Here is a 14682-nt window from a genome sequence, read left to right as displayed (position 1 = left end):
ATTTTTTCCCCCTGTAATTCAATTAGGGAATTCTTATGAATAATATAAGTGGTTCAAATTATATGAATATGACATTTGTAATGAGCTTCTGCAAAAAAAAGCATTAAGAGGAAATGTATCTGTCCCCGGGCTGAAACTACATATCACCTAATAATAGTCTTTGTTAGACGGCTAAATATACCCGAGGTGCACTAACTAAAACACTGTGGTGTGCAGACTCTGCGACGGGAACGAGCACTAACTAAAACACTGTAGTGTGCAGACTCTGCGACGGGAACGAGCACTAACTAAAACACTGTGGTGTGCAGACTCTGCGACGGGAAGGAGCACTAACTAAAACACTGTGGTGTGCAGACTCTGCGACGGGAAGGAGCACTAACTAAAACACTGTGGTGTGCAGACTCTGCGACGGGAAGGAGCACTAACTAAAACACTGTGGTGTGCAGACTCTGCAACGTGAACGAGCACTAACTAAAACATTGTGGTGTGCAGACTCTGCGACGGGAACGAGCACTAACTAAAACACTGTGGCGTGCAGACTCTGCGACGTGAACGAGCACTAACTAAAACACTGTGGTGTGCAGACTCTGCGACGGGAACGAGCACTAACTAAAACACTGTGGTGTGCAGACTCTGCGACGGGAACGAGCACTAACTAAAACACTAGTGTGCAGACTGCGACTGAAACGAGCACTAACTAAAACACTGTGGTGTGCAGACTCTGCGACGTGAACGAGCACTAACTAAAACACTGTGGCGTGCAGACTCTGTGACGTGAACGAGCACTAACTAGCGGATATCTGTTATTTAATAAACGTTCCAACCCACAGGCCTGGCCATGACTTACCATGCATCACCGGGAGAGCTTTTACATGGCTCAGCACAGCTTGTTACAATGTCATCAAACCACCTCACACGATCTGTGAGCTACTGGAACACATTCCTACGAGCAACATAACCTTCTCCTGGCCTCGTCTACCGAAGCCCATTATCCATATTAAATACAAATCAGACCCCTTTACAGTAGAACATAGCAAACATAACATAGAAAATATCAGTGAATACTCATATTCCTAGAGAACAAATGATCTGAATGCCATCCAGCACCCAAACACATCAAGTACAGTCTAAATCCAACATAGTGTTTGTGGTGCACACAGACAAGAAGAACACATTGAGGTGTGGGGTGTGTTCTTTATTCATGGAGTGTGGTCTTTATTGTCTACTTCATTATCTCCTCTATTTATAACACATTAGCAGTCCTAGTGTATTGAGTAATGAGCAATTTTAGCCTTTTATTTTAATTGTGGAATAAGGCAGATTTTTTATCTGAGAATTTCATTTTTTTTTTTTATAGCGGAAAACTAGGATACCTGGTAATGAGTAATATAAACTATTACAATTATGCAAAAAACACCAATATTCAATATTCATTATTTGAGCTCTTTAACTGTGGTTATATCCGCTGTGAATTCATTAGAATTTAGCTTTGAAGTTACTATTTTTTCTTCCTTTATTTCAATACATAAATATTTAATCTCTGTTTTATTCAAAGCTAGCGGAAGCTTTCTCAGGTCATATCACAAAGAGGATGTAGAAACTGTTCTCTCCTTCATGAGAAATCCATCCTCCCTTTAATGTAGCACACAATGTGAAGCCACAGACTCAAACTCAACCTCTTCATGAGAAATCCATCCTTCCTTTAATGTAGCACACAATGTGAAGCCACAGACTCAAACTCAACCTCTTCATGAGAAATCCATCCTTCCTTTAATGTAGAACACAATGTGAAGCCACAGACTCAAACTCAACCTCTTCATGAGAAATCCATCCTTCCTTTAATGTAGCACACAATGTGAAGCCACAGACTCAAACTCAACCTCTTCATGAGAAATCCATCCTTCCTTTAATGTAGAACACAATGTGAAGCCACAGACTCAAACTCAACCTCTTCATGAGAAATCCATCCTTCCTTTAATGTAGCACACAATGTGAAGCCACAGACTCAAACTCAACCTCTTCATGAGAAATCCATCCTTCCTTTAATGTAGCACACAATATGAAGCCACAGACTCAAACTCAACCTCTTCATGAGAAATCCATCCTTCCTTTAATGTAGCACACAATGTGAAGCCACAGACTCAAACTCAACCTCTTCATGAGAAATCCATCCTTCCTTTAATGTAGCACACAATGTGAAGCCACAGACTCAAACCCAACCTCTTCATGAGAAATCCATCCTTCCTTTAATGTAGAACACAATGTGAAGCCACAGACTCAAACTCAACCTCTTCATGAGAAATCCATCCTTCCTTTAATGTAGCACACAATGTGAAGCCACAGACTCAAACTCAATAAGCAAGCAATCAAAACCAGATGAGTCAATCGAGAACAAATTCTCATTTACAATGAGGACCTGGCCAGAGGCTCCCACACCACAGCAAACAACATGAAACACAATGAACAAGGAGTGAACAACACATAACCAATTATCAATCAGAAAACTCAGCAGCAACTACAATGAGTCGACCCTGCGCCTAAAAGCAGCCTCAGATATGAGCCGTTCTAAATTTGAACTTTTGTTGAAACTCATTCCAGTCATTGGCTGCTGTAAACAGTCGACTACGCCAGGAAGCAGGCGAACTGGGAGTGCAAATGGACAATACTGATCACGATTAAGACAGCTCTAAGAGGTGCAGGGTAAGGGAATCAAGCATCCCCAGAGGTGCAGGGTAAGGGGAGCAAGCATCCCCAGAGTGCCAGGGTAAGGGGAGCAAGCATCCCATGAGTGCCAGGGTAAGGGAATCAAGCATCCCCAGAGTGCCAGGGTAAGGGGAGCAAGCATCCCCAGAGTGCCAGGGTAAGGGGAGCAAGCATCCCCAGAGGTGCAGGGTAAGGGAATCAAGCATCCCCAGAGTGCCAGGGTAAGGGGAGCAAGCATCCCCAGAGGTGCAGGGTAAGGGAATCAAGCATCCCCAGAGGTGCAGGGTAAGGGGAGCAAGCATCCCCAGAGGTGCAGGGTAAGGGAATCAAGCATCCCCAGAGGTGCAGGGTAAGGGGAGCAAGCATCCCCAGAGGTGCAGGGTAAGGGGAGCAAGCATCCCCAGAGGTGCAGGGTAAGGGGAATGGCGTCACTGCAGGAACATGGCTATGTGGAAATGATCTTTATCATTGATACTGCCAGTGGTTAACATCACACAGTCAAGGTTTACCTGCAATGGATCTTTATAGAAAGAATAATAGAAAGCAGCTGTGTACCAAGTGTAGCGCCAGTATCTCAATGTGCGCAGCCTTTATTGTTGATATAGCCAGGAGGTTATAGAATTACCCATTAGCTCTCCTGCTTAATCAACCAAACAAACAAAAAAAAAACACATGTACAAGTCTGTGTCACAGTAATGCTTTAACTTAGAGATCAGAAATACAACTTTCACACAGCAATTCTTAACCTACAGTACACAAGTGTTTCCTCAAGTCATCAACTGCAAAGCCCAGTCGGTGTTTGAGAGACACTGTAAGTGTTGAAAGATAGAGGATTGAGAAAGACACAGGGTATTGAGAAAGATACAGAGGATTGAGAAAGATACAGAGGATTGAGAAAGCTACAGAGGCTTGAGAAAGCCCATTGCACACTAACAGAGGAGCGCCAATTCATACAGAGCTACCTGACCCCTGATAAGAAGCACTCTGTCTCCTGGTTAAAAATAATTCATCCCTCTAATTAGTCATGTCAATATTTGTCTCTCTCCTTTGACCTTTTTCTCTTTCTTTCTTCAGTAGGCTCCCTGAAGCACTGGCTAGCTCATTATAAAAGGACGCAGCAAAATGAATGAAGACCATTACGTCTACAGAGAGTGGCAGGATTCTTTCTTTCATGCAGACAAGCGATTTATAATGCTCTGCAATGCACAAAATAATGCTTTAAAATGTGCAATGAAGTTGAAGAACCTTTGTGGAGTTCATGGAGAAAACACACAGGCATGCACACGCACGGGCACGCACACACAGACACAGATACAGACACGCACAGGCACACGCACGCACACACACACACTGGAAAATAACCCAGCTTTTCTGCCCCCTCTACACGTTATTCAATAACAGTTTATCTGCAGTGAATTGTGGATGTACATTAAATCAGGTTTATTAACCCACTGCATTTTAAAACCTATATTTTGTAATTGCCAGCAGCAATAGGAATCGTTGGGTGATGGCGATCTTGGAAATGAAAAAAAAAACAAAAAGACAAAGAGACACAATTATCCAAGACTGTACATGCCAAGCCTGGCATTTTAAAGTTTGCTGATTACAAATATGCTTGTCAATATTTTTTGTATTTTTTATATATATATATATATATATATATATATATATATATATATATATATATAGTAAATATGGACTGGAGAGGAGGGCTATAGTGGAAAATTGTTAACCTGAGGGAAGCCTATAGTTACCCACAGGGGGCTATAATGCCCGAAGCCACAGGAGGTAACAATAGTCTTCCCGAGGGGCATTTCATTTTCCACTATGAGATGAGTCTGCAGTACATATTTAATATAGGAGTCAGTCAAAACAATAAGAGAGGCGAGGCTGGACAGTAAATATGACTTTATATATGTTGTTTAAATACAGCTGCTACAGCACATGTAAATAAATAAATAAATAACATGTTTTGCAGTTCATAACGCACAGTTATCAAAGTGTTTTTAGAGTCCAGCTCTCTGGGTGGCTTGCTGACTGCTGCATAGTCCAGTTTATATCCCAGCCGTCTTATTTACATCGTCCAGTTGAATTTGTTTGAATTTCAGAGAGTCAGCAAACAGTGACAGTGATGTTTTAATCTGCATTTTAGAGTTTGGAGCATCTTTCTTTAGTAGTCTGTTATGTAATTAATTTTCTGTTAAGTCACAGAATCGCTATTCAGCAGTTTTTTCACATCTCCCCTCATCTCCTCACAACAAGAGAAAATGGCGTGCCTTAGAAAAGGGTGAACCAATCACATGACAGATGGAGCTATTGCCCGGTGGTGTAAGGATGTCAGGGCAATAGTTCAATCCTATGATGAGGTTTTAACCAATCACAGACCAGAATTTCCAACCACTGAGTCATATATATATATATATATATATATATATATATATATATACATATATATACACACACATATTGATTTGTATCAGTCTGATAGCGATCAAGTCAAAGGATTTCTGTGAAGATTATTCAGTAGCAACAGGTTTAATTAACAACATTAATAAAAGCCAGATGAATAGTAATGAACAGCTTTGCATTTAATGATCTGTCCCTGGAATGCTCTATTAAGAGGAGGATTCCCAGAATATATTATTCAGCATTTCACAGCTAACCCTCGTCATTTCAATTCAGCAGGTCCATCTGCGCTCGGGTTTCCATGGAAACAGAGCACTGAAAACAAGCAGAATTTTAAGCATTTTAAAAGGGATGTCTGAAAACCGTTAATATACACCATTATAATGACTTGAATGTAAAACTGAAGGGATTGAAGCTGTTAAGCCAAATAGCCCAGTCTAGACTATAGTGAAGCCCAAGCTTTCATCATTTCATGAGCCTGTACTTCATGCTCACAGTCTGTACATTTCATTTCATGAGCCCGTACTTCATGCTCACAGTCTGTACATTTCATGTCATAATCCTGTACTTCATGCTCACAGTCTGTACATTTCATTTCATGAGCCTGTACTTCATGCTCACAGTCTGTACATTTCATTTCATGAGCCCGTACTTCATGCTCACAGTCTGTACATTTCATTTCATGATCCTGTACTTCATGCTCACAGCCTGTACATTTCATTTCATGATCCTGTACTTCATGCTCACAGCCTGTACATTTAATTTCATGATCCTGTACTTCATGCTCACAGTCTGTACATTTCATTTCATGATCCTGTACTTCATGCTCACAGTCTGTACATTTCATTTCATGAGCCCGTACTTCATGCTCACAGTCTGTACATTTCATTTCATGAGCCCGTACTTCATGCTCACAGTCTGTACATTTCATTTCATGAGCCCGTACTTCATGTTCACAGTCTGTACATTTCATTTCATGATCCTGTACTTCATGTTCACAGTCTGTACATTTCATTTCATGATCCTGTACTTCATGCTCACAGTCAGTACATTTCATTTCATGAGCCCGTACTTCATGCTCACAGCCTGTACATTTCATGATCCTGTACTTCATGTTCACAGCCTGTACATTTCATTTCATGATCCTGTACTTCATGCTCACAGCCTGTACATTTCATTTCATGATCCTGTACTTCATGCTCACAGTCTGTACATTTCATTTCATGATCCTGTACTTCATGCTCACAGTCAGTACATTTCATGTCATAATCCTGTACTTCATGCTCACAGTCTGTACATTTCATGTCATAATCCTGTACTTCATGCTCACAGTCTGTACATTTCATGTCATAATCCCGTACTTCATGCTCACAGCCTGTACATTTCATGTCATAATCCTGTACTTCATGCTCACAGTCTGTACATTTCATTTCATGAGCCCGTACTTCATGCTCACAGTCTGTACATTTCATGTCATAATCCTGTACTTCATGCTCACAGCCTGTACATTTCATGTCATAATCCTGTACTTCATGCTCACAGTCTGTACATTTCATTTCATGAGCCCGTACTTCATGCTCACAGTCTGTACATTTCATGTCATAATCCTGTACTTCATGCTCACAGCCTGTACATTTCATGTCATAATCCTGTACTTCATGCTCACAGCCTGTACATTTCATTTCATAATCCTGTACTTCATGCTCACAGCCTGTACATTTCCAATCGCATGAGTGTCAGTCTCAGGAGGCTTCTCCAGCTCCTCTCACCAGGTGACAATTAAAAAGGAGAGAATGCCCCTGCCAGAGTTCAGCTGAAGCACTAAACTCAATCCTCACACCCATGACATACATCACTGTGCTTCTGGTTATTCGACCTTCACTCTGAAATAAAACGTTCTGCACAGAAACATTTTGAATGCACAGATAACTTAGAAGAAGAATACAGTGTGTTAAAAACATCTGATTGTATACAACTGGCAAGAAACAGAAGCTTTAAAGATATTGCAAGAGTCGCAAGCCTGAATTATACTTCCTGTAAAAATTGGACTTTCTAAAAATATGCAATGGGGGACAGCTAATCAAAAGTGTATACTTTAGAACAGGAGCTACACTCATCATTCCACTTGAGAACAGCTCGGCACAAAGCAGGTGGTATTTTTAGAAACAAAGTGGAAAGGTGCCAATTATAGAAGGAATCCAGGCAAACAAAACTCTAAAGTGCAGATAAATGAGAACATGAGCGAGCATCTCCTCGGAGTTTCAGTTTAAGCAGAATACACGACAGAACAGTTTAACTGTCCTCTGAACAAGCCAGCTATCGTGTCTCTACAGAAACGAGGTTCAGGAAACTTCTGCGGACACCTGGGCCAACTCCTCAAAGAGATGCACTCCAAATCCTTGCAAGAGCAATTTATTATTCTATAAGATATGTGAAGGCAGACATTTTGTTGGGATTGTGCCCTCATACAAAATGGCCGACGATTACACAAAACAGTTCACAAAATGGTCGACGGGGAAATCTGCCCAGAGACAGGCGTCTTGGGAAGGGTGTGAATGGGCTGTGATGACCTGTTAATGGGGCAATTAAACTCCAAGCACCTGTATATTTAGGAAAGGGACAGCCACAAAGAGCGAGTGTTTTGAAGAAGAGAGTTGTTTTGCTGTATCTGTGTGCGGGGATGAGGAGAGTTATTGTGTTGTGAATTATTGATTACCTGTGTTGAATTGGAACGTTTGGGCTACCCTGTCGGTTGCAAGACCCTGTTTATATGAAAACCTGTATTGTGTACCAAACTTTACTACTGACTATCCCTCTGCCTGGAAACCGGGAGAGAATAAAGAACCAGGCCTTGCACTGATTGAACTGAGATATCAGTGTGTGTTATCGTTATTCTCAACAAGTTTGCCGTTGCAGGCCCTGCTTTGTAACAATATTACATACATACATACATACATACATACATACATACATACATACATACATACATACATACATTATATATATATATATATATATATATATATATATATATATATATATATATATATCACACACACACACACACACACATTGTATCTAATGCACTGGTAAATGAAATGTATCTTTCCCCAAGCTCAGGAGTACTGGAAGCTGTGCTGAATGTCATGGAGAACGGGGGCTGTGCAGATGGTCACAGCGGACGCTCTCTTGCATTTAATCTGGGACACAGTGGGAATCAGAATCACCTCATCAATGAGCGGATGGCATGAAGGGCAGCGGAGGTTTCCCAGCGTGAGAGTTCCTCCTGAAATATTCATCTCTTCATTCCCTTCCCACTGGTACAACCAGCAGCCTCAATATACTAGAAACTAATAATACTGGAGCTCTGCTCTTCACCTGGTAAGAGGCTTGCGTGAGACAGAGTGAACAGCTTCAAATGTCATGTTTTAAATATACGACAGCCATTCTTCAATGCTTTGGGCTGGCTTCGCAGCCACATGTTTAGTGGTAAACTTCCTTCTCTTTATTTTTCTTGTTCCTACTGTAGCAACTTTACATTTAAAACATCATATCAAGTTTCTATAGACGGGAAATAAAGTCTGGGTCAATCAAAGTGTTTGTAGGCTGGTTAGACACATGAAGGGCATTACTGAAGGAAACCTGCTCCTGTGCACAGCCAGGCTTACCTCTCCCTTAGACACATCACTGAAGAAAACCTGCTCCTCTGTGCAGCCAGGCTGACCTCTCCCTTAGACACATCACTGAAGGAAACCTGCTCCTCTGTGCAGCCAGGCTGACCTCTCCCTTAGACACATCACTGAAGGAAACCTGCTCCTGTGCGCAGCCAGGCTGACCTCTCCCTTAGACACATCACTGAAGGAAACCTGCTCCTCTGTGCAGCCAGGCTGACCTCTCCCTTAGACACATCACTGAAGGAAACCTGCTCCTCTGTGCAGCCAGGCTGACCTCTCCCTTAGACACATCACTGAAGGAAACCTGCTCCTGTGCGCAGCCAGGCTGACCTCTCCCTTCAGTCCAATGCATCTCTCAGGCAATGTCAATTGACAGCAGGGCTGTAGTCCTAAATCTGAAGGCACCGGAGCTCAAATATAATTTTTCTTAAGCAATAATTATTATACAAATGCTCATTTTATTTGTATACTGACCCTCTAGTAATGTATATAATAGGCAATGCATTTATCTGATTTCTACAAGGATTTCCTTCTACAGTGTCTTTCTCCATCTTTACGTTACTGACTTCTCTGTGTGTCGGTGGCTTCGTTTGCGTTTGTGTCCTCAGTCGTAGTCGATGCACTGTCTCTTGCTGTCGTCTTCATCAGCATTTTTAGCTTCTTAAAGAAGTAGTTTGTAATAGAAGTTCCTAATGCTCTTTCCATTGCATCAAGAGGAACCAGTCAGCTGTGTGAGAGATGCGAGTCACGTGACTTGGCTTGCCTATTGTGCGAGTTCCGGCTTGACTACACCACTGCTGCCTATAGAAAATACACATCTGCCTTCAACACAACCACTGCTATGGAGCTTATTCAAAGAGCTCCTTCTTTCAAAGAATTTCTTTCAAATTGTGACAAGATAAGCTGTTGTCAGAGACGCCCACCCACCATGAGAGTGGGAAGCTTCGTCTTCATATCTCACTAATTGTACAGATGAAGCTGAACCTTCCTGTTCACACTGTACCAGTCAGACTGCACAGAAATGATCCACCTGAAGAGCAGCGCATGTGGGTGAAATGCACTCGCAAGCTTTCAGATCATTCTATTGATTCACGCAGATGTCATGTCTTTCCATGTGTGTGTACTAAAGAGTTTCCCATCGTTGTGGATTCATGCTCTCAGCCTGAACACTTAAATCCTGTCACTGACAATAGAAATGAGAGAACAAGTGTAACAGCGCAGCTCCTGATGAAGCTGGGACCACATTGCTAGCTGTGGAAACAAGCTGGTCTTGTCCAGTGTTGAAGGTTTCTGTGATTCGTGCCACTGTAGCATGAGTGCTGTCACATTACCAGCGAGCGAGCGTCTCAAACATCCCTCACCAGATATCTCTGGTGCTCAGATAGCATTGTCAGCGAGCGAGGGTCTCTTAAACATCCCTCATCAGATAGCATTGTCAGCGAGCAAGCATCTCAAACATCCCTCATCAGATATCGGTGGTGCTCAGATAGCATTGTCAGCGAGCGAGGGTCTCTTAAACATCCCTCATCAGATATCTGTGGTGCTCAGATAGCATTGTCAGCAAGCGAGGGTCTCTTAAACATCCCTCATCAGATATCCGTGGTGCTCAGATAGCATTGTCAGTGAGAAAGGGTCTCTTAAACATCCCTCATCAGATATCCGTGGTGCTCAGATAGCATTGTCAGCGAGCGAGCATCTCAAATATCACTCATCAGATATCCGTGGTGCTCAGATAGCATTGTCAGCGAGCGAGGGTCTCTTAAACATCCCTCATCAGATATCCGTGGTGCTCAGATAGCATTGTCAGCGAGCGAGCATCTCAAACATCCCTCATCAGATATCTGTGGTGCTCAGATAGCATTGTCAGTGAGAAAGGGTCTCTTAAACATCCCTCATCAGATAGCATTGTCAGCGAGCGAGGGTCTCTTAAACATCCCTCATCAGATGTCTGTGGTGCTCCTTTTCCTTTTCCTGTCTCGTGCTGTTCTCTATTGTTACTGGAGAAGAGCCTTTACTGTGCACTCAGCAGGAGCACACAATGCACTCTGCAAGGAGAGTATCGGAGTGAAATCAGTCTGCCACAGTCTGAGCACAGGATGAGAAGTACAGCAGATGCTTGCATGCTGTACACCTTATAATAACATGATGTACACCTTATAATAACATGCTGTATAACACCTTATAACATGCTGTACACCTTATAATAACATGCCGTATAACACCTTATAATAACTTCATACAGTGTTAAGAAGGTATTGCTACCTGTACATTACACCTTGTGGGCGGCAGCTATGAAATCCCAGCAATGACATCACACTGATTGCTACTGAAGCAGCTGGCAGATGAAGCCAAGACTACTGGAGCTTTCACTCGAGTTCCTTCATTTCTCGAAGGTTCATTGAAATGGCTGTGAATATCTGCAGAGTAAACCATGTGCAATCTGGTCAAATTCCAACAGTCTTACTAAAAGCTTGTATGATTACTAGAAAGAATGAGACATAACTTGGACAAGGCTTATAAGAAACCATGTAGCTGAAATACCTGCTTATCCATAACAACCTCCCCAGGGGCAGAAAGTGTGTTTGATTTACTTCCAGGCGGTTTAACACAGGGCATGTTTACACATGGGGATGAGCACCAGTGCTGCCTGAACCGGAGGAGCTCTGCACAGGGGAGGGCATTGGTGTGGATCAGGCTAACTTCCCATTCTAGGTGAATCAAGTGAACAAACAGCTGCTTGGGTTTGTGTGGATCGCTGTGCTCCACAGAGTAAGAAAATCAGCAGTCACCACAAATCCAAGCAGCTGTTTCTTCACTTGTTTCTCTGAATGGAAATCAGCCCGATCGACACCAGTGACCCTCACCCGATTGTCAGCACCTGATTTCTGTGGAGAGCTCAATGTGAATAATCGATGATCGGTTCATGCAGCACTAATTAACACTGAATGTGAGGTCCTAGTATCTTTAACACAGGCTCCAAAGTCTTTGTAAATACTTGCTTGCACTGTTTTCTCATCAGCAGAGCTTATGCCACAGCAGCTTGCAAATCCAATACAAGAGGAAGGTTCAAATCTAGAAGAGGGCTTTCACCAGCTTTAGCACAGATTAGGAAATTGCTACCAAATCCAGTGTTTCAACTTCTCAGAATCTTAAGGAATTATAATATCGTTAATAATAACTGATCCTTCAAGAAATGTGACTGCTGCACATGGTTTATGATTTACTGATTCCAAAGCCTCTTACAAGGCAGAACCCTAAATGCAGCTTTCATTTGTGATATATTAGTGGAGCAAGTGAGCTTTCTGTCTGGATCACAAAAACAACACAATGTCCCCAAGCTTAGGTGGGCCTTGGCCAGTACAGTTTTCCATCATGACTAATGTTGCACTTACCGTATTAGTCACAGCACAAATCTAAAAACATTCAGGCCAACAGTAATTATATAAACTGTGTGGTAGCCAACAAACACCAAAGTAAACTACAGTAACATTGAAGCATCACTGTTTGCATAATTTCACAAGAATTCTAGGATTTACTGGAAGCACAAGAGCTCCAGTGGCAGAATCCGTTAATAAACACGGTGTGTAACCCTCCCCCGTCTCCTCAACCCAGTATCTAATATGAGGATGGACTGCAAGAGACCAACCCAGGGCTCAGCAAACAGCACATATTCTTATATATATATATATATATATATATATTGATGACTTGGACCAAGACATAATCAGTAAACGATGCACATTTGCAGACGACACTAAACTGGGAGGAGTAGCTAACTTCCAAATCAGCAACTTTAAGAGATTTAGGCAAGACTCAAGCTTGGGCTGACGCAGATCTAGAGAGGTTATATTAATTATACAATGCACTGGTACGACCACGCCTAGAATACTGTGTCCAGTTCGGGTCTCCATAAGAAAGACATTGAGGCATTGGAGAGAGTACAGAGGAGAGCATCACGATTAATTCCAGGATTGAAGGGTATGTCATGTGAAGGAAGGGAGGCTGAAAGAGCTGAAAGAAGGAGAGCCAGAGGCGATTTAATAGAGGTATTTATAACTGTCAAGGGGTTTAACACAGTAACTGCTGAGAATTATATTTCACAGGTCACAGAGAACAGAACCAGGGGCAACGGGTGGAAGCTGAAGAAGGGCATGTTCAGAACCGAGGGGAGAAGGAGCTTTTTCACAGAAAGGGTGGTGAACCACTGGAACAGGCTGCCGGACAGAGTTGTTGAAGCAGAGACTATCGGATCCTTCAAGAATATTGTGGATGCTGTCATGAACAATACTGTATAACCCTCTCTGTGACCACAGTAAGAGCTTGAGCTAGCCGCCTGGAGGAAGGGCGGTCCATTTAGCCACGGATTCCCAGAGGTTTCATTCTTCTAACCTGGTTGGGGGGAGGGGGTTGTTTTTCCTCTCCTGAGTGCTAATGGACCACACTGGTATCAAAGAGAGCGAGCATAGGTGGGCCGAATGGCCTTCTCTCGTTCTAGAATTCCTTATGTTCTAATTCATGCCAGACCTGTTTTGAATTGCTTTGTCCCCCCGCAGTGAGTGGGATGCATGTACTGAAAGCAATGAGAACGAAGAATAAAGAAGCAGAGATAGACATACAGTGAAGAACGAGAGGCAGGCCACTCTGAGGAGTTCAAATGCCTGTTCCATGCATTATCAGACACACACAAACTGCAACAAGGGCTCCAACTCGGGTTCCCGTATGACTCCATGTACACGAGGACAGTTTGAGACAGTTCAGGCTTTGCAACTCACATCGCAATGCATCATGGTACGTTACATCTGTCTCAGATACCTTTCACAGCAGGACTACACTTACCAGAATGCATTGGGGTGTGAGTTGAAAAGCCTGAACTGTCCCATTGTACATGGAGTCACATGGTCACCCTAGCTCTAGTGGAATGTAAAGCACTGACCTTTGTCGTGTCATCATGTGACCGCTGGTACCGTTTCCAACGGCAACCATAGATTCCTGTGAGGCACGATAAGCAGAGCTGCCGCTCATAGACCTGCAAGGGCTGGTGCTTTACCATGCTCCTTCAATCCCTTCAGATCCGCAGAGCATGAGGAGAGCCTGTGAGTGCAAACAGAGAAAGAGGAACACAGTGAGCCAGGGACCATGCTCCTTCAATCCCTTCAGATCCGCAGAGCATGAGGAGAGCCTGTGAGTGCAAACAGAGAAAGAGGAACACAGTGAGCCAGGGACCATGCTCCTTCAATCCCTTCAGATCCGCAGAGCATGAGGAGAGCCTGTGAGTGCAAACAGAGAAAGAGGAACACAGTGAGCCAGGGACCATGCTCCTTCAATCAGCAGAGCATGAGGGGAGCCTGCGAGAGCAAACAGAGAAAGAGGAACACTGTAAATCCACGCCCTGCGACACACAGAACTCAATACCACACTGTAAATCCACGCCCTGCGACACACAGAACTCAATACCACACTGTCAATCCACACCCTGCAACACACAGAACTCAGAAAGCAAAACAAGCAGTTTAGGTTTTAAATGTTGACACCGTTTACATCATTTCACATGATTAGCAGCTTGTACTGTAAACACTGTCCATGTGTCAATAGAGCTTATCTGTGCAGAGCAGCTAGGATTAAACCCCCAGTTTGCTAGGGGTCAGTGGTGCTTATCACTACTACACTATTTTGTTTTTAAAGAATGTACTGCACAGCGGTCCTAAATTGCTCACGGGTGTAATTTAGCAGTTAGGGTCAGGTTTGAGTTTAACACATTATTCATTTTCTAAATAATTTAGAATACAGGGTACTTTGTGGAATAGAAAGGAAGGAAGAATGAAGTCGGTCAAGTGAAGCTGCTGCTGCTGCTGCAGAGGTCCTTCGAATGAAACTCAGGTGTGCGACCGACATCCCACTC

The 14682-nt window shown here is 42.9% G+C and overlaps 1 protein-coding gene across 3 annotated transcripts in view; it reads right to left on the bottom strand.

Moving 5' to 3' along the window:
- The window catches only part of LOC117962675 (glycerophosphodiester phosphodiesterase domain-containing protein 5-like), a 53388-nt gene that overhangs the window by 19243 nt on the left and 19463 nt on the right, over window positions 1-14682 (bottom strand). For all 3 annotated transcript variants that reach the window (XM_059030595.1, XM_059030597.1, XM_059030596.1), the window contains exon 2: window positions 13717-13874. In XM_059030595.1, coding sequence (XP_058886578.1) covers window positions 13717-13833 — 117 coding nt within the window. In that variant the 5' untranslated portion in view covers window positions 13834-13874. The remainder of the gene's footprint in view (window positions 1-13716; window positions 13875-14682) is intronic.

This window comes from Acipenser ruthenus, chromosome 9 (genome assembly GCF_902713425.1).
Source record: "Acipenser ruthenus chromosome 9, fAciRut3.2 maternal haplotype, whole genome shotgun sequence".
Lineage (NCBI taxonomy): Eukaryota > Metazoa > Chordata > Actinopteri > Acipenseriformes > Acipenseridae > Acipenser > Acipenser ruthenus.
Note: the sequence above shows the minus strand (reverse complement) of the source record. Positions and strands in the feature narration are given on the sequence as shown.